The sequence below is a fragment of the Osmia bicornis genome, chromosome 14, assembly GCF_907164935.1.
Source record: "Osmia bicornis bicornis chromosome 14, iOsmBic2.1, whole genome shotgun sequence".
Classification (NCBI taxonomy): domain Eukaryota; kingdom Metazoa; phylum Arthropoda; class Insecta; order Hymenoptera; family Megachilidae; genus Osmia; species Osmia bicornis.
Window position 1 is genome coordinate 2,712,434 of NC_060229.1, and position 18,434 is coordinate 2,730,867.

At 40.9% G+C, this 18,434-nt stretch overlaps 2 protein-coding genes across 6 annotated transcripts in view; both read right to left on the reverse strand.

Annotated features, from left to right (window-relative positions):
* Positions 1 to 19: 19 nt before the first annotated feature.
* LOC114878994 (importin subunit beta-1) lies at positions 20 to 12,937 on the reverse strand. 3 transcript variants are annotated; one of them, XM_029193435.2, is made up of 6 exons: positions 12,465 to 12,937; positions 11,841 to 11,899; positions 11,571 to 11,753; positions 11,139 to 11,492; positions 9,049 to 11,060; positions 20 to 107 (listed from the first exon to the last, which is right to left on the reverse strand). In XM_029193435.2, coding segments are annotated over exons 1-6 (2,670 nt in total). In that variant the 5' UTR covers positions 12,526 to 12,937; the 3' UTR covers positions 20 to 106. The 3 variants fall into 3 exon arrangements, with proteins under 3 accessions (XP_029049268.1, XP_029049267.1, XP_029049266.1); XM_029193434.2 differs by lacking the exon at positions 20 to 107 and adding an exon at positions 7,080 to 8,342; XM_029193433.2 differs by lacking the exon at positions 20 to 107 and having other exon boundaries at positions 9,045 to 11,060.
* A 556-nt stretch (positions 12,938 to 13,493) lies between these two features.
* Positions 13,494 to 18,434, reverse strand: part of LOC114878991 (nuclear receptor subfamily 4 group A member 2) — a 34,175-nt gene continuing 29,234 nt past the window's right edge. For all 3 annotated transcript variants that reach the window (XM_029193432.2, XM_029193431.2, XM_029193430.2), the window contains one exon: positions 13,494 to 18,102. In XM_029193432.2, the coding sequence (XP_029049265.1) occupies positions 17,846 to 18,102 (257 nt within the window). In that variant the 3' untranslated portion in view covers positions 13,494 to 17,845. The remainder of the gene's footprint in view (positions 18,103 to 18,434) is intronic.

The following is an 18,434-nucleotide window of genomic DNA, read 5'->3' on the forward strand; positions in this document are numbered from 1 at the left end:
TCGCTGATCGTGACGCGAGGGTGTCCTCCCCCGCGATGTCCTCGAACCAACGACCGACCAGTGTGTATCTAGTATTCAGATATCCAGCTGTCTCTTTTTAGCGAGTTCTGGTAAGACACGAATCCAAACGATTAAATCAATTAGAAGGTCAATCAGTCGATGTCACTGTATCAAATCCATCCCTCTCAACATTCTTCACATAGTTTGCTCTTTTCGACAATTCATTATTTTTCTTTTTTTCTCTCACTTGTAACTCGTGTTTTTTGGTTAAAAACGGAAAAGAAATTGGTGAAAAAAGATTGGAAGTTGGTAAAAAAAAAATTTGTTTGCTGTTCTAAGATTGCAGCCGATTATCAGGATTATTGGGTAACTTGTTACGAAACTTTCAACGGAGAAAACAACAACGTTGTTTGTTTCTTTGAAAGTGTACAAGCACACCAGGCAATGTTATTCGCAAAATGATAAAAAGGTGAACTCGCCCACGCACTCGCGGCCGCGTTTCGCGCGCGGAAAAGAGAATCGAGGAAATGCAGGAGAAATGAGTTTAGCGGCGCGTGCCACGGCCTGTGCCCTTCTAATTCAATTGGGTTAAGGGTACTTAGAGGAGATTAGGAACACTGCTGACACATGCTGCTAGGCGGCCGTGCGATTCATTCCTCGAACGCACTACAAGTTTATGCAAAACATCTAAACAGAAACAATCTCATTTTTTTCATCCTCTAATTCTTTTCTCTGATTCATCCGTATGTTTTTCATCTGAATTATACGGTCTGCTTTTTTGGTGTGATCGATCATTTCGATGCGCGTGGAATAAATCACGCAAGTGTACTTTGAATTCAGTCGGATAAAATGCACAAATCATGAAGATAAAAAAGCGATATCGTTTAACCGTCGACCTCGGTATTTTTGTACGATATCGAAAATTACGGGAACTTCTTGGTATCGCGAGGTGTACGGCTTCCGTTTTAATCCGGGGTAATCTAATTGATGAAGCAAAGGACCGTATAAGGAGACGCGTGCTATTGGGTTGTTTGGAACATTTTTATTGTATTTTTGTAACTGAATAAAATTAACCTTTTGAAATTGCAGGAACCCATTTTCCCATTTTTACCCAGATCCATCTACGAATGTATTTTATCACGAGCGACGGATCAAGGTGAAAAGTACGAGCGACGACCACTGGTAAAAATGGCACCACTACGTGTGTACAGATTCCAAAACTGAATTTATTTTGGGCAATTTCATCGATGAAAATAAAAGGTAATAAAAAAAGACAAAAAATTCGCTGAGAAAATGTAGAAGCAATTCGCATAAGGATCTTTTCTTCTTGTTACAAGATTTTTAAAGGAAGTGTGTATAGATCGCATTTGTGTTTCCTTTTTTTTTTTTTTTAATGATCGTCAGGACGATGAACCGTGACGTTAGCAATCGAAATGATGTATCGTATTATCATATGGCACTGTTACTTGTACACACATGAACGATAATATACGGTCAGCCACATTAATGACCAGCCGGATGAACAAAAAATTCGTGAAATTTTTCCGGTGATAAGCGCAAAAAATAGATAAGATTATTCAGAAGGGAAAAAAGGAATGAATGGCGAATGTTCGATACGACTTTTGGACTTTCGTCGCTCAAACGTGGGTGTTTTTGTTGCTCACTGATTATTTCACTTGTTTGTTTCCCTCCCGTGGTAAACAAATCTTCGACGATCCATTAATGTGACCGATTGTACATGTACGTTTTGAAGCACACAATTTCCAGAACAATCATTCCACGATCGCTCTGGCACTCGGATGAACAATATTAGCCGACGTCACATGTAATCGTTGTCATTTAGAAATACATCTTCATTGAAACACAGGCTCCGCAATATCACACGACTGACACAAACCGAAATGAAACGAAGGTTTGGTAGACGCACCCTCTCCTAAATTTTCTGACGATCCTTAAATTGCATATTATTTATTTAGGATTATTATGATTCAAAATTTTGAAAATTGGGTAAGTGAGTTTAACACGTTGACTGCTACGTCACTCAATAGCTAAAAATCTGTCAAAAATATAAGTATTACCTAAACTTTAGCGTGGCAGCAGAATCAAAATATAATTTCATAAAAATTGAAATTTATTCTAAATAAAATATAATGTTATTCGATATTTTTTAACGTACTAAATAGAAGACTTACAATGGCCCCAGGACTGTAGCCCCCCTCAGACCCCATTAATCCGACTTTGCATGGCAGTCAACGTGTTAAGGAATAAAAAGAAAAGATTGGAGAGGGTGAGCAAATTTGAAACAGGAATTCATCCAACTTGTGTTCTCGTTTATTCATTTTCTTTCTTTCTTTTTGCCCACGTTTATCGCCCGAATTCGTTCACATGCGTAAATTATATGATTTTTTTTTTAGGGTCCGATCTATGAATCGGCAGCATTCGACAGCATTCTTTCACTCTTCTTCTATCTCTTCGCAAAATCATCACAAAAAAACGTCCATCTCTCACTCTGCTGACTCTCTTTATTACTATAATTACGCTCTTCATTTTTTTTTTTGTAATTTTTCTTAGTTTTTTTTTTTCATCTTGCTTCCCTTTAATTCTCTAGAATAAATCACACGGTTGCGTGCACGGTAATGGCACGGTGGATCTCGACATTCACGAGTCGAAAATCGGAACAAAAATATCGAGTGATAAAATAGGCATCTCACGGAACAATCCATCTTCAACCCCTTTCTCTCCTGCCATTACCGTGCCACGTCTCTGACGCTTTGGAACAACAACAGCTCGTACGCGTTGGCCTCGTGTTTCGCGATTCGATCACGATTGAAAAAATATTATCGAAAATATTGTCTCGTACGTAGAACCGCGAATCTATCCAAGAACGGAGAATTCTGCCTTCGAGCACCCTGTCAGCCCAGCTGAAGAGTCTCTCGCAAGAAAAAAAGAAACATTAATTAATAAGTATTCTTCTGTGCGATTTGGATTATTGTTCGGCTCGTGTAGCAGTTTTGTTTCGTTGAATCCTGTCTTCTTTATTTTTATCCAGCTTTTCTTGAATTTCAAACAAGATGATCTCAGAGACAGGTTCTCCGATCTTTTTAACCGCGTCACGATACAAAATTTATATAATTTCTTTTTATTTTTATTTATTTAGTATTCTTTGTTTTTTTCTTCTCTTTACTTATTTCCATCTTTGCTCGTTTTTTTTTACAAATTCGTCCCATCCTGAACGGTGACACGCCGTGATTCACGTCGAATCACGAGCCAACCCTCCTCTTCGTCATCCCTCCAACAATCAAATCTTCTTCCAATTCTCTTTCACTCTATCTCTCGTTTGATCGCTTTCTTTCTTCTATCTCTATCACTCGCAACACCGATACAGGACACACCCGATCAGTTAAAGTTTACTTCACAGCGCACATCATCACTGATACAGCGTAATGCACACGCTTTCTTTCTCATCTCTTTTTTTTTTTGTTCATTTTTTTCTGTGTGTATTTTTTTTTAATATACTTATCACTTAAATACGCTCTCACTTGCGTTCCCTATCGAAGCATCGCACGCACTCTAGGAGTCTCGACGATGAAAAGGCTAACAACTAATAGTTCGATAAAAGATATTATCGTGTATGAGTTTGATTCAGGGAGCACGTGTCTTTCGCGTCTCGATCTCTCGTTTTATTATTCACCTGTGTATTTATGTGTGCGCGTTAGACTGGAACCAGTGTCCCTTAAAGAATAAAAAAAAAAAGAACTAGAACGTTAGGGGGAAGATATTATCTTAATCGCTCGTGTTGATCAATTGTATATCGTTGACTGTCACGTTGCAATATTGATTAGCATAGATCGTTTGATTGTTTTAATTGAACTCTTTAAGGGGATCGATGAGTTTGAGAGATACGAGAACACCGAGAGAGACGAGCTCCCTTCAGGGTAGAACGTCGACCCCTCGCACACGAGAGTCTCTCCAAAAAATCACAGTCGCGTATATAATATAATTTGTTTCATTTGTATTCCTCATTTTCACTTCGTTACTCGGCACGGCCGGCGTTTCATTTCCTAGTTTCCTACCCTCTCGGCTTACTCGCAGTAAAAAGCCCCTATCTATCCACGACCGTTTCCTACCTTTTTTTCGCGTTTCGTTTCCTTTCTTCATTTCTATTTAGGCTCTCTCTGTGGACCAAATAACGTGATTCGCAAACGATTCGTAAGAAATTATAATCGTGTGCTCGAATATTCAGAGTGAATCTTAGGTGGGCAAATTTTATGAATTTTTATCGTTTTTATAAATACAGTATAACTCCATTTATTTGAAGGAAATTAAACTGAAAATATCTGCTTTGAAGAATAAAAAATTTGTATAAGGTTTTCCTTCTGTTAACCCTCAGACGGCAGACCATGAAGAGAGTCCCAATTTTAATTTAATTTTCTATTTCACGTTATTTTCATTTAAAATTATTCTTCCAAAAAAATGAAATCCTTTAGTTTAAAAATGATTGATGGGTTAATAAAAAAATAAGATAAATGGCGTTCTACTGATACAAATGATCAGAAAATTTGTCCACCCCCTTCAGGACAACTCTGACTATCCCTGAAAGCTCAGACACGGCCTACCTCGAGGGTGTAATTATCAAATTGTTTGCGAATCAGAAGAACAGGCGAGCGATCGAGTTCTTTATCAAGTCGCAGAAAAACACGCACCGCTGTCCTCTCCGTCGTGGTTCCTCTCTTTCATTCTCATATTCACTCTTTCGTTCTCACTTTCTCACGTTCTTCCTCTCTTCTCATGTTTTCATTTTCTCTCTCTCTCTGCTACATGGAATGTAAAAGAAAAGCATTCTTCTTTGGACTCGGAACAACCACTTTCGTTTCCTTTTCTTTTTCTAAGTCAAGGTATCAACTTTGGTAAACATCATCATGGACTGCAAGGCAAAGCTGCGTTTTGAAAGGAGGTAAAATTTTGTCGCGATTGGAAGACACCGTGTTTCGTCTGCTGGAATTTCTTTCTGTGTCGAAAATCGAAAGGATAAAACGATATACATATGAAATGGATCAGTGATCGTTAACATCATTTCTGATTTTACAAAATGAAAATAATATTAAATTACATACTGTAATATACAAACATAAGGAAGCGTTTAAGATCAATGATGGTCATAGAGAAAGGGTTAAAAAAAAAAATGTCTGATTATTTGCTTAAAAGTAATTCAGTAATAGTTACCGATCGATCGAATACTATAGAGAGAATTTATGCGCGTGTACTGCAAAGAGATCAAGGTTTAGGCTCCAGTCTATTTAACGAGCGGCTCGAACCGAAACAATTTCCCTGTACCACCCTCCCACCCTCCCCCTCATTTTCTTTCACGGTTAGTCATTTCTTTTTTTTTTTTTTTTTTAAAAGCTAGATAAACTTTTCTTCCTTATACGCTAAGTTTGGCAATATCGTTCGCAACAGTAAAAAAATTATATACGTATATATATATTTATTTGTATCCAGACGTGGAGCTGACACATCGGTTATCCTTCGATATGTAAAATCGTAAAAAAGATAATCAATTTAATAAAAAGTCTCTTAGTTTAATCGTCCCTCATCAATTCCCTATTTTTATCCATTTTTTTTTTTTCTTTTATATCGTATGTGTCTCTTCTTTGTATTACGCCAATGTTGTTCCTCGCTTTTTTATTTAAATTTATCATTTTGATTTCATCGAAACACGTTTGTCCCGTTTTTGTTCCAGGATGGTCCCCGTCGAAGAAGGAACCATCCACTCATCACCCACCACCGCCGTCATCGTCAGCCGGGTGTTAATTTTCCACGTAACATCTCTTTATATGTCGTGTCCGTACGTAAAAGTTTCGCGTAAAAACGAGGCGTACTCGAGAAAAGTGTGTAAGTAAGATTATTAATGAAAACGCTTTAAAATGTACAGTTCCGACAATCGCGCGAAAGAACGGTGGTCTAACACGTTAATATAGTGCTTTCCGCTGGCAAAAGTATTTGGAATGCAATGGCACTAACCACGGCCACGTTTTCGGTAACGTGACGTAACTTCGTATTATATTATTAGAGGCGACCGACCGACCGACCATCCGTCCGTTTAATCTTTCCCGTGAAATCTTACTAAGAACAACAATCTAATAGGAATCTCATCCGCGAGGCCGGAATACTATGAGCAGAGGACAAAACTAAATTAATTTCTCCCTCGTTAACCCTTCGACTCGGGTTCAACGACGTCCCTTATTCTCCGTGTACGCTCGTTTCAGGATTCAACAGAAGTCTAACGGGACAGTGTACGAAAGCGAAAAAGTATCCTAAGTTTACCCTAATCATTAAAAGTCAAGGTACTTGAAGCACCTCAAAAAGTACACCACCTGGCATCGATGGCTCTCCCCCATTAGGAACATCCCTATCCTTCCACTTAAAGCACTATCTAACATACGAATTTACAAACTTACTAAATGACTGTTGCCTTAACTAATAATGACCTAAGTGCGAGGATAAAGGATCTCCTCAAGGGAAGCCATTTTTGTGAACCGGTGTATAGGTACACCAAGTACCTTTCTTTTAACTAGGGTCACGATTCACACGATCATAGTACTCTGAATACCTGAATAAAATACGAATGAAATAATTCGCATAATTTATTCGATCTTCGACGAATACCCTTCTACGATAAAGCCAGATAGGCCAGGAAGACGACTTCTTCGACAGTATGCAACCTCGAGGTTGTTATCGATATCTCTCGAGGTTCTTGAAATTCGAAAGGAAGGAACGAGAGATTAGAAAGTGTCCGGGGCAAACATTGTCCCATGATATAATTGGCAGTGCGAAAAAGCTCTCGTCTGATATATGGGCTTCCTCGAAGATCGCTACGTAATTTTTCCAACGAGACCGATGATCGTGTACAAAATGATTCTTGTATCTAACGCAGGACTACGATCAACAAATTGGGTAGATTATATTTTAGGGGGGTGGGGCTAGACATTCGATTTTTGTTTTTTTTTTTTGTTTCACGCTCTTGTGTGTATCTTCACGAACGTTCAGGCCGGACGAGGACTTCGGTACAACTCAATAACTTATGCCAGCAAAATATTAATTTTAATGAATTATCAACAGCAACAGACATTCACATACGGGGGGAAAAAAAAAATAACATACGCATCATCATACTACAACTGATCGTTTGGATTCTCGCGCAGCATGATCGGGGACCAGGGGGTCACCAGTATTTCGAATCTTTCCGACCTTTTAGTTTCGTTTATTAAATCTTCTCTTTTCTTCTTTACAATCATTCAACGTTCATCACGTTCCTCTTTTCTCTTTCACTCCCTCGCTTTCTGTTAGTCTAGACGCAATCACGCAACATTTCGCTGCATCGGATAGCAATCATCATATTTTCACGATCATTTATTTCGCTCGTTAACTGCGAATCACGCCAGCAAACATACGACACGATGACGCTCCGATTCTCATCTATCGAGCGGATGATGATCGTTTCAGCGAGGAATCGAAATGATAGTACACGATTCGTTGATAAGCTACAGTTTGGAGGAAAAAAAAAAGCTCGAGCTTTACAACGAGTACGCGTAATAAATGTACTTTCTGCGAGACGATGCACAATCGTTCGTTCGATGGCGTTTTATTTAATAATATATACGACTATCACACGCATACGTATAGGAAAAAATTTCATTCTCTCGATCAATTACTCTCATACACTATTAATTGTACAGTCTCTCTTTCTCTCTCACTCTCTCTCTCTCTTTCTCTCACTTAATTTCTCTATCACATTTTAATCTTCTTTCTCATTCATCTGTCTCCCTTTCTCTCGTTTTCTTTCTCACTGGCCACGATCATTGTCCATCGAAGTCGTCCTTTCCTCAGGTTCAACTTCTCAATCACGCGGGTAGAAGCCCCAGGCTCGTTATCAGGCATACTTGCATCACCGGAACATCATCTCGGCAGGCAGGCTTCGGCCTTGGCTCATTCATCGGCAACAATCCACTTGCACTCCTCACCATCAGTTGTCGGCAGACATCCGGCAGACAGGTATTCTTTCGTTTGTTCTTTTATTTTATCTTTTTTTTTTTTGTATTCTGTTTTTGTTTTTTTGTTTGAGTCTCGACCAATTGGGCTGCGCTCGACGTGTCGGTACTCGAATACCGTCGCCAGAGCAGGGACACGTGCAGACTCATCACCCCATCATCATCGTCATCGCTTTTGGAACTCACGCACATCCATCAACTCGCATCCGCACCATCCAATCTTGTTGTCTTTGCATTGTGTTCGATAGCTTTCTAGTCAAATCAAATTGCACGACAGTACAACCGTGGGGTGATCTGTAAACAACAAAAGCGAGCCAAATATCAATAACCGTCGCTCACCGGGTCTCTTACGAATTTTTATTTATTAATTTTTTATTGTTTTTTAATTATTTTTCTTAGATCTCCGTGTCGAGTACACGTATTCACGCGATATCGCGGCTACGACAAGGGGGAACGATAAGCAGCAACAGCAGCAGCAACAACAACAAAACGAAACTGGACACTAGAATTAAGCTGACTCTCTTTCTCAAACGAAGATACAGAGAAATATTATTTAACAGTAATTTAAACGTTTCTTTGTATTTACAAATAAATATTCCTTTATATTAACCCTCCGATCTTCGTTCCAGGAAAAGATGCAACTTAACCTCCAGTATGGTACTCCTGACCCTGCACCACCACCACCCACCCAACCCTATTCTATCTTACTTGCATCTTTGTCCTAACTTTCGTAGCACTTGTATCGTTCTTTGGAAAGCAGGTCTCTGTGAACGAGTCAAGTTAAACACAGCGAAAAGTAGCATGAAACAGAAGAGGGCGTTGCAAAGAATAAGATGAAAGGTTTCGACAAATAAAACGGTAAAGGCAGTACGGGCGGAGATAGTGACTGAAATACACGCATCACACATCGTTCACACGAAAATGATGAGAAATAAAAAAATAAAGGGTGAAAGAAAAGAAAGATAATACACGAAGAGAGAAAGGGAAAATTTTTACTCACCAACTGGACGTTGAGTTGGCAGCACTCTTGAGCTTTCGAATCTCTTTGGTTGCCCAGTTGGCCAAAGTTTTAGTCTTTTGAGTGCGCGATCGTCTGGCCTTGGTTAGCAACTCGGTGAGCGGTTCAGTCTCTACCATTGGCAATAATTTCGCCCCGAATACGGTGACCAAGTCGCCGAGCAAGCCTACCGAGGCCGATATGTTGCCTTCAGAATGTTCCCGATCCTGTGCTATCGACGTGATGAATTGAATGATAAAGGGCACGTGGGGTTCAACGAGAGCGATCGCAGCATCCGGGCAAGCATTCGACATGTCGCCGCGTAATCCTTGCACGATACCGGTGTAAGCCTCCAAAACACCCTCCCGTAATTCGTTCAGATAATCGATCATGTCGTAGTCAGTCCTATCGACGTTCGCCTGAGAGGCTTGCGCCAATGTCTGCAGCACTACGTCCAGATACTTTTTGAATTCAGGACCGATGCTTAGAGCGACATCGCCGAAGACGGAGAAGATCTGAGGCTTCACCGAACGATGAACCGTGTTGTTACCAAGGTTCTCCAGTAACAGGGTCATGATCTCGTCGCAATAAGGTAGCATCTTGTTCCTCAAGACGCGGCAAATGTCGCCGGTCAGACCCACGGCGGCGCAACAAACCTGGTATTCAGCGTGATTTTTCAAGCCCAAACAGAGGTACGGTTTAAACGCGTCCATGTACTTCAGGAAACCTTCTCCCAGCACTTCGACCAAGGTCGAAACAGCCATGAGCGCGTCCTCCTGTACACCCTCTTTGCAGGAGTTGGAATTGAACATGGACAAGAGCGCGGTCATGATCACGTCGGAAATCTGTGGCGCATCTTCCGGTGTAACTTTACGCAGTACGGATTGCAAGGTGGCGCAGAGCAACGATTGAAGGTCGTTGTATTGAGCACGATCCGTGTGAGTTTGGATGTGTGTTTCCATTTGCTGTACGTGCTGCAACCTCTCTAGGATCACCATCGTAGTTTTTTGCACCGTCACGTAACAATCTCGCGGAGAATTCTTGACCATCTCCATTAAAGCCTCGTACGCGGCTGATCGCAAGTTGGCCTGACTTCCGTCCGCGCGATCCGTCGTTTCTAACAATCTCTGAATAATGAAATCGAAGTACGGAGACATGCAGTAGGTATCGGGCTGTTGTCCATCCTCGTCTGTCTGTGCGGACTCGTAGCTGGCTTCCGCGAGCCCTGTAAACGCCCAACAAACGTTCGCCGCGACGCGAGGCTCTGCCTTCAAACCGTTTATCAAGGCTTCTAATAATGGTTTCAAGTACGTGTCGTTGATCGCAGCTTCCGGTATGATCTCGCAAATACGACCGAACGTCCAAGCAGCCGTGTCCCTTACCGCGACGCTGGTATCGTACATTAATTCTATCAACGTTGGCATAGCTTGCTCTATTAATGGTTTAACGGAGCCAGGATCTAATCCTCCGAGAATCGAACCAAAAGCCATCAAGGCAGCGTCTCGAAACCTCCAGTCGGGACTTTTGATATTGTCCTTGACGAAAGGAAGAACGTATGGGAAAATGGCCTCCTCGCAACAAGAAGACAATAACATCAAACACACCCCTGCGGCTTTCGAAGGATTCCAATCGTCTTCGTTATCGAATTCTTCTTGCTTTGTGAGTTTTTTCATTAGAACAGGTACCAAAAATTGCAAAGCTCCCTTTGCATAATGCCTCGATACTTTAACCGGTGGTCGACCACCGTCGGAAGCTTCACCTTCCTCCATGGATAGATCGACTTCCTCTTCCGATACGTTCGACCAGAATTCAATTCCTTGAAGTGCAACTTCGTCGATATCTGATTTCATGGCTTCTAAAGTAATAGGAAATAGCGCTGGAGCCATATACGGCTCCATATACTGATAGTACAAGGACATAATTTTCACAAGACACTGTAAAGCAGCTACTTTAACTTGCGTATTTACAGATTGCGTTGCTTCGCACACCACCTCCATGATGAAGTTTCTCTCTGACTGCATAAAGAAAAAATTGGATTAAATTACGATTCTAAAGTTATACTTCCGTGTTCACCTCTTGTAATCGAAACTAACCTCTATTTCGAAATTTCCTTTGGTAAATTCTAAGGAGTTGTAGAGTGCACTAGTAGCAGCAAGCCGAACGTGATGCGAAGTACTAGATCCTTTCATGCCATGAATAATAGCAGTGAGAATGTGATTAGACTGAGGTACCAAAACGTCGCTTTCTATATCTTGACAAATGTAACCAATGGCTTCTAGCGTCGCCTCTTTCATTATTTCAGTACTGTTTGCGTTAACAACATTGTTGACTAGCAACTGAATAATGTTGGTCCATTCGCCAACAGGTAATTCAGTAACAGCAACATATGCAACACACTGTGCTGCAGAACTTGGCCTATTGTTTTCTGTTCCAAGTGCTCCAAAAATCTTTAAATTGAAACCATACAGAGTTTATAGAATGCCACTATAAGAGAAGAAAGACAGGTTTAGACAAAGGAATCTTACATTTTTCTTAATAAATTCCCTAGTTTCTACAGGAATTTGAAGCCAGCGTTGTTGATATTGATATTTCAATTGGACATCTTTGGATGTAAGTTGATTCTTGAGCTGAAGACCTGCTGCCATACGGGCAACTGAGCTTGCAGCGGCAGTAACCAGCACGCCGCTGAGTCTTTGCAAGAACTCATGCTGTAAAATATAAAATGTACTGTTAGTTTTACAATTTCCATTGTTCCACTTTAAAGGCAGCCTCATTTTCAAGGTTGAACAACTTACAAAATTAGTTTGTGCTGCCTGTTCCAAAAAATTCTGAGCTGCCTCCAGCTCATTTTTATCTGAAATTGGAAATGGAAATTAAAATTATTAACATCATGAATTTTTCAGCTAATCATTTAACTAATGACAAGCAATAAAGATTTATGGCAACATTTAGAGGTTAGAAAAGCACGATGCACCCGTATTCGCCGTGCCAACCGACAACGGGGACGTGCAATAGGAGTAACCGTCACATTGGGACAATACTTTTCCGGTGGCGAACAAAGCCCCTAGCAACAGCCAAACGGTGCCCAATACGACGTATTATCGTACAAACGAGAAATTCTCATCAAATATTAACGTATTCGCGTAGAAAAATTTCCAAGAAATCGATAAAAGCATTACTCCGCCGAGATATCAATTACCCTCCGAACATACCGGAAGGAATTGGTAAAGGACGCGCACGCGGTTGGGCTTTACTTTTCCAGGCAATATCGTGAAAATCATCAAAGAACGTTCGTCGAGCGACATGTTTCGTGAAACAAGAACGAAAGCAAGGTCAAGGGGAACAAAGTAACCAATAAAAATGAATCTCAACTCCATGATGTCGCCGTTAGCTCGAACTCGATTAATCAAATGACCCACCTGACGACACGGTCCTTTCGAGGACCTGGATCAGTTGCACCGTCGTTGGGTCCATCTGCATGATTTCAGCTTCTTTCGGCGATCGATTATCCTTGGAAAATGTAATTTTTATGCCCAGATAAGAAATGTCTCCGTGTCGTGACCGGCGGACAGCCACATGTAGCCACCACCAAATCAACTAGCTCAACGACGTACCCCCCTTCTACCCACTTCCTGCTAGTTACTCGATTTCTGCTTCCTTCCACAACGTGCAGCGCAGTGATACCCGCGCCCTTTGCTATCGTAGAGATGAATATTTTCTTCCTTAAACAGAGACAATATGTACGCTCGACGTGCAACTTCTATCAATTAGCTTTAAAACTTTGATTCGGGATCGCGTAAACGTTGCAAAACTACTGTCACGAGTGTCACGTTTCTCGAAGCGATCGTCGTGTCTCTTCGAGCGCGGACTATTTTCTCTGTGCGCCGTGCAAACTTCCTTCTGCGCATGTGGACACGGTGCCGGAACTGCCATCTACAACCGCTGCCAGCGCTCTCACGCTTGCCGCCCTAAACCTAACCGTTATGCCGGTTAATTTTGAAATTCTGCACATTCTGCAGCTGCACGCTCACGCGATTCACATCTGTACGCTTTGTCTCGATTCGTAGTTAGATTTTAAATTGTTTAAATATGAAGAGAAATATACCGAGGAATAGATCTTCAAACGAACTTAAAAAGGACAATTTACGACTTTGAAACAGTAAGTTATTTGAAAAATGTGCAGTTTTTTTCTCTTTACTATCTTGGACTTCGAAAGAAATTATAAAATGAAACTGTTAATCATAATACACATTGCGAATCGAAGAGAAGATATAATTCTTTAGATATCAGGTTTCACGACTGGTATTTAAGCGCCAGGTGCGCTCTATGCAAAGTCGCGGGACCCTTGAAAACCGTCAGGATCCCTTCAGACTATTGACGATCCTTCGAATACCTGTTTTGCAATTCATAATCAGCAAACGGGGTTACGAAAGGGAAAAAGAACGTCGGTTATTTTAATAGATTTAATGAAACGATATACAGAATACATTTGCTTTCGTAATGCATCGCATCGCATCGTCCGCGTGCCTTACCATCTATATCACATGTCAATTTTTTTTTATTTATAAAATATAATGGTCACAATGTGTTCGTATCTTTTTTTTTTTAAATATTTTATTTTATTACGTCATTCCTTTGAATTGCTTTCTCGTTCGCATATCGAAAGTATAATATATATATATATATATTTATTTCTTCATTTATATTAATCATATTTATATATTTATAAGTATGTATATATAATAACAATATATTATTTTATTTTCGTATCATATATTAATCAAGCGAGAGGGAACTGTGTGTGGCTCGGCACAGAATTACAACGAATCAGGCCACGGAAAGAAGGTTTCGTGAATGTGCGCGCGTGTAAAACACCTTAAATAGAGTATCTTTACAAATTGTTAATAACAGTGTTGTAACGATGCTAGATATCGACGGTCGTAGGGGTGAAAAGGCCGGTGATGGGGAAACTTCCCTTGCAATTCCCTTTTATTGTCTTTGTGAACAAAATTGCAAGGAGAACACAAATTGACCCGATAGAGATCATCGGCGAACCATCGATCGATTTCAACAATTCGCACCTCCTTTTCAATTGTACGGCCGTCAATACGTATTGGCAATCGATCGACATTATTTTATTCTTCTCTTCCTTTCTTTCTTATTGCGATTCATATAATATATATATATATATATTTCAAAAGAGGATTGGAGTATATTTCTCACGAGATCTTCCCAATAACATTAATGTACATAAATTTATGAATTTACTTTCGATGCAACGTCCACCACTTCCGGTGTGTACTTTGTAATGGTGCAGCTAGTATCTGTGGCCAGGGGCGAACTGGCCTGGAGGTTTCGAGATTTCCCGGGGATCCGGTAAGGATTTTGGCCCTGGATCATGTCACTAATTCTCCCGGTAAAAATTTAAGTCCCAGTACGCCCCTGTCTGTGACTGTATCCGCAGATATTCCTACGGTGAAGTACGGATCGATCGCTGTAGAAATGTCCGTACGAAAACGAGAATATATTTTTTATTTTCTTCTTAAATAGTAGAGATAATTTTTTTTTCTTATGATTCTTTATTTCTTTTTTTTTTTATAAAATGTCGATCGTGAAGAAAAATCAACAAATTTCGCTCGATCGTTGGACGGAAAGGGAACGAGTTTCGATTATCGAGCGACACCACGGTTCCGGTGGAACATCGAACACGCCAGGTTACGAAAAACGATAAAAAAAAGATAATGAAATCAGCCGTTGATTGAACATTTATTATTACATCGAGGGAAAGAGGATAGTACACCTAACGGAATTGGCCGTTCGTTTTACAGCGATTTACGACAATTAATTGGTAACAACAATACTCGAACGATCTCGTTCTCCATCGAGATATTTCTACGTTCGAACGATCCGAGATATACTTTCCAAGTTTTCTTACCCATCTCGCTCTGACCTCCTCTCTTCATTGTTTCCCTGTTGAATTTGACATAATAAAAAGTAATACAGCGTTGAGTCCAGGAAAGATCCGATAAATATCGAAACAGAAGTGTACACGTCGATCACGAGCCGAATTGTTTTCACTTTCACTAAGGGATTAGAAACGATCGCGAGACTTCCTTTAATTTTCTTAATTAATAGGAACAAAAATAATCCATTCCCCTCTGTCCCTCGGCGAGGTAAAAACTTAAGAACTCTCGAATTCATTGAGCGCTCGTTCATCGCAATTAGCCTAATAGCACCGTTTAATTTGACGAATTCCTTCAGCCTCTAAATCTCTTCTGGACTCGATCCGCTCCTGACACGCGGAGAAAGCGACCGATCCCCTGAATCACGATAAAATTATTTATACGAGCTCGAGAAACCATTATCGTTAATTAGAGATTCATTATTTTCGGATCGATCATCGAGTACATTACAAATTTTTAATCAATCGCTTTCTTCGCGATGTTCTATTTTCTCTATCGAAAGGCAGATACTTTTTCAATCGCATCTTCTTTTCGCGTACGTTTGTACCTTGCTTCTTGCCGGGCATTTTATTCTGTTTCGTATCCATCCGCAAAGCTCGTTTACAACAATCGTTCGCTATTTTAACAAACTAATCTTCGATCGATAAAACGAAATTTAAAACCATACAAAATTAAAAAAGAAATTTAAATAAGTTCGATTTTCCAAAGGAACCGTGATTGCATAGAGATCGAAATGGAAGGAAAAATTTCTTTGCAAAATGTTAAACATTTGCGGATACACACGGCGGATTAGAGAGTAACGTATACACACGTAATTAATTTTTTATACCTATTGTGCACATATACATGTATTTTAACGTGTTTCTGTCTCAGCATTCCACGCGGTGTAGGTAAGGTAATTTTCCCGCGCGAAATGCCTGTTGATCGATTAAGTGCACTAAAAGACAATGCTCTGTGATACTATTGAATATATTAAAAGTTGTATCGGTTGGATCGGTTTACTGGGCTGTGTACTTTTTCTTTTTTTACGTCGACAAGTAACATACAGAACAGAGGACAGATATTTCCTACCGAAAGGATGACCCTGGTGGAGATCGAACGATTGGTTACATCGACGACCATCTTCCATCGATTCGTTCCCCGACCAATATGGACGCGATTGCCCTTGGGTCGATCGGATTCCAAGATGACGTCCCAGAGATACTGTAAAGCGGCGAAGAGCGCTTAACGTTGACGGTGTTCCTTAAACGTTTAGCGAATAATGGTAACGCAAGGTGGTGTCGATGGTGGTACGAAGGTAGCGGATGGTAACAGTAATGGTAATGATAGGCGAACGGTACGCCATTGAATCGTAAACGCTAGCGGTAAGTAAGTAATAAGTAATAGTAAGTAGCAAGTAATAGTAGTATAAGTAGTAGTAGTAATAGCGGCGCGGTATACGTATAAATAGGGACTTTCTACGTTAGTTTGATTAAAAATAAATGTCATAACGTAATAGGTAACTTTATGCCGGACCCGTCGCAAAGCCTCTGTATTATCCGAATAAAGGTATCGCGATGACACGCCTGTCCGATTTGGCTGACTTCGGGGTCCTACTTCAATCTTGTCTCCCTTAGCTGTCTAAAATCACATTAACGCAAAGATAGCGGTTGATTTGTTGGACGGGAACGGTCCCGACCGCGTGTGACGCTGAAGACACCCGAAGTTATACGACGACGCTAAATTCCTTAGATCGACAATGGAGAAGAGCACAGCACCGATTAAAAGTTTCTAGCATAGGGAACGAAGGATTTTTGGGAAATAGGGAGATTATTTAGCATCGTCGTGGACGTCGAGTGCGATCACAATCACGAGCTACTTCTTTTTTTTTTATTTTTTAAACTGTCAACACGGAAGAGCGAAATTCACGAAGGGGGAGGGAGGGAATAAATCAGCAACGTTAATCTGCGGTGTTCGCATCCGCTCTTCCGTCGTTGCTCTGATATGTTGTAAACCGTCAATGCGTCTCTTCCTTCTCTCCAACGGATAAGTACATTCGTCCACAGTAAACAGAGAACTCTGTTGCTTGGCGGATCGTCGGCTACGCGTAGCACCAGCGACGAAATAAACGTATTGTTCGTCGACGCGATGATTTGTACAAAGTAGGTAGAAAAGTGATAAAAATTCTCTCGTGTGTGTATGTACGTGTACGTATAGACGCGTGTGTTCGTGTGTGATACTCGTTTGTGCACGTTTGCGAAAAATAGGTAACTTTCTTCTACGCCTTCTAAAACGATAGCAAAAATGTATAGAATGTATCGTTCGTTTCGTCGATGTTTCACCCTCGTCATCGACGATCCGTCAAGAAATCCTGATTCATCCTCTGTACTTTCGATAGCAAGAATAATCGTTACAGTGTTAAAATAGTAATAGCAGTAATAATAGTAGTAACAATAGTAACAGTTGTCGCGTCGGGCAGACACGTCCGCCTTCGGACACATCGTCGAATCACGCGCCCGAGCATCCACGCTTCTCTCGGATCATGTATTTACATACACGCACAGGGAACCTTTGTCTTAAATTTAATATTCCGCACAACGTTCGGTCACACTCACACCCATTCGAAACTCGTCAGCATCCGAGAGAGGATCTCTCGTCTTTTGTCCATTTTATCTTGAGTCTAACTCACGTGATTCACTCGTGAAAACCATGCAGAGAATATACGCAAGAAGATAGCGAGAGGCTACGTATACGTATATACATATAGAACTAAAATGTAAACTTAATCTCAACGGTGACGATGATGAATTGTCCTACGCGAAACCAGCCTTAGGCTTTGGCTGTTCGAAGGTGACATTTTAAAACGGTAGACTACCGACGAACAGCTTCTCGATCAACGGCGGTGCTGGCACCAGGTCCTCCAGTTTCAGGTAAAAGATACGTTGGAGTCCCTGCACCGATAGACTCCTCAGTTCCGGTAGCTTAGCTAACAGACGGGACAGGTAATGAGCTTTTCTCTGTGCCTCGGCATTGTAGGTGACGTGATCGCGTAGGGAGGAGATAATTTTCATCTGCAGCTGCTCCATGCGATGAGGTTCCTTCAGGCCGTACCTTGCTGGAAAGCCAAGCAAAGACACACGCGTTTCTGTCAGTCAACTACCAACTCACAGGAGGTGAGTTTCGTTTCTCGAGAGGACAACGATTCCACGTTTCTGTCTACGTTCGAAGCTTTCGATTGCGTGCAATCGAATTCATAGTACGTCGAAACGGTGAAGAAGGAACACGCACATGCAACGCGCGAAGAGGATCGCGTGCGACGCACGATCGAACTTCCTTTCGTCGTATCAATAAATAACCCGACTGTTCGATTAATCATTTATTTCGCAGACGGTCCCGCGCGTAATGAAGAATCGTCAAACGAAAGAAAAGGAAAATCGTGGGATTACT

Excerpts from the sequence above, each read along its gene's own strand:
- LOC114878994 (XM_029193433.2), bottom strand. The coding sequence starts at position 12,525 with ATGCAGATGGACCCAACGACGGTGCAACTGATCCAGGTCCTCGAAAGG. Across the intron at positions 11,493-11,570 it reads GGGAATTTATTAAGAAAAAT|ATTTTTGGAGCACTTGGAAC; the intron begins GTAAGATTCCTT and ends TTCAATTTAAAG. Across the intron at positions 11,061-11,138 it reads AAGGAAATTTCGAAATAGAG|TCAGAGAGAAACTTCATCAT; the intron begins GTTAGTTTCGAT and ends TTCTTTATGCAG.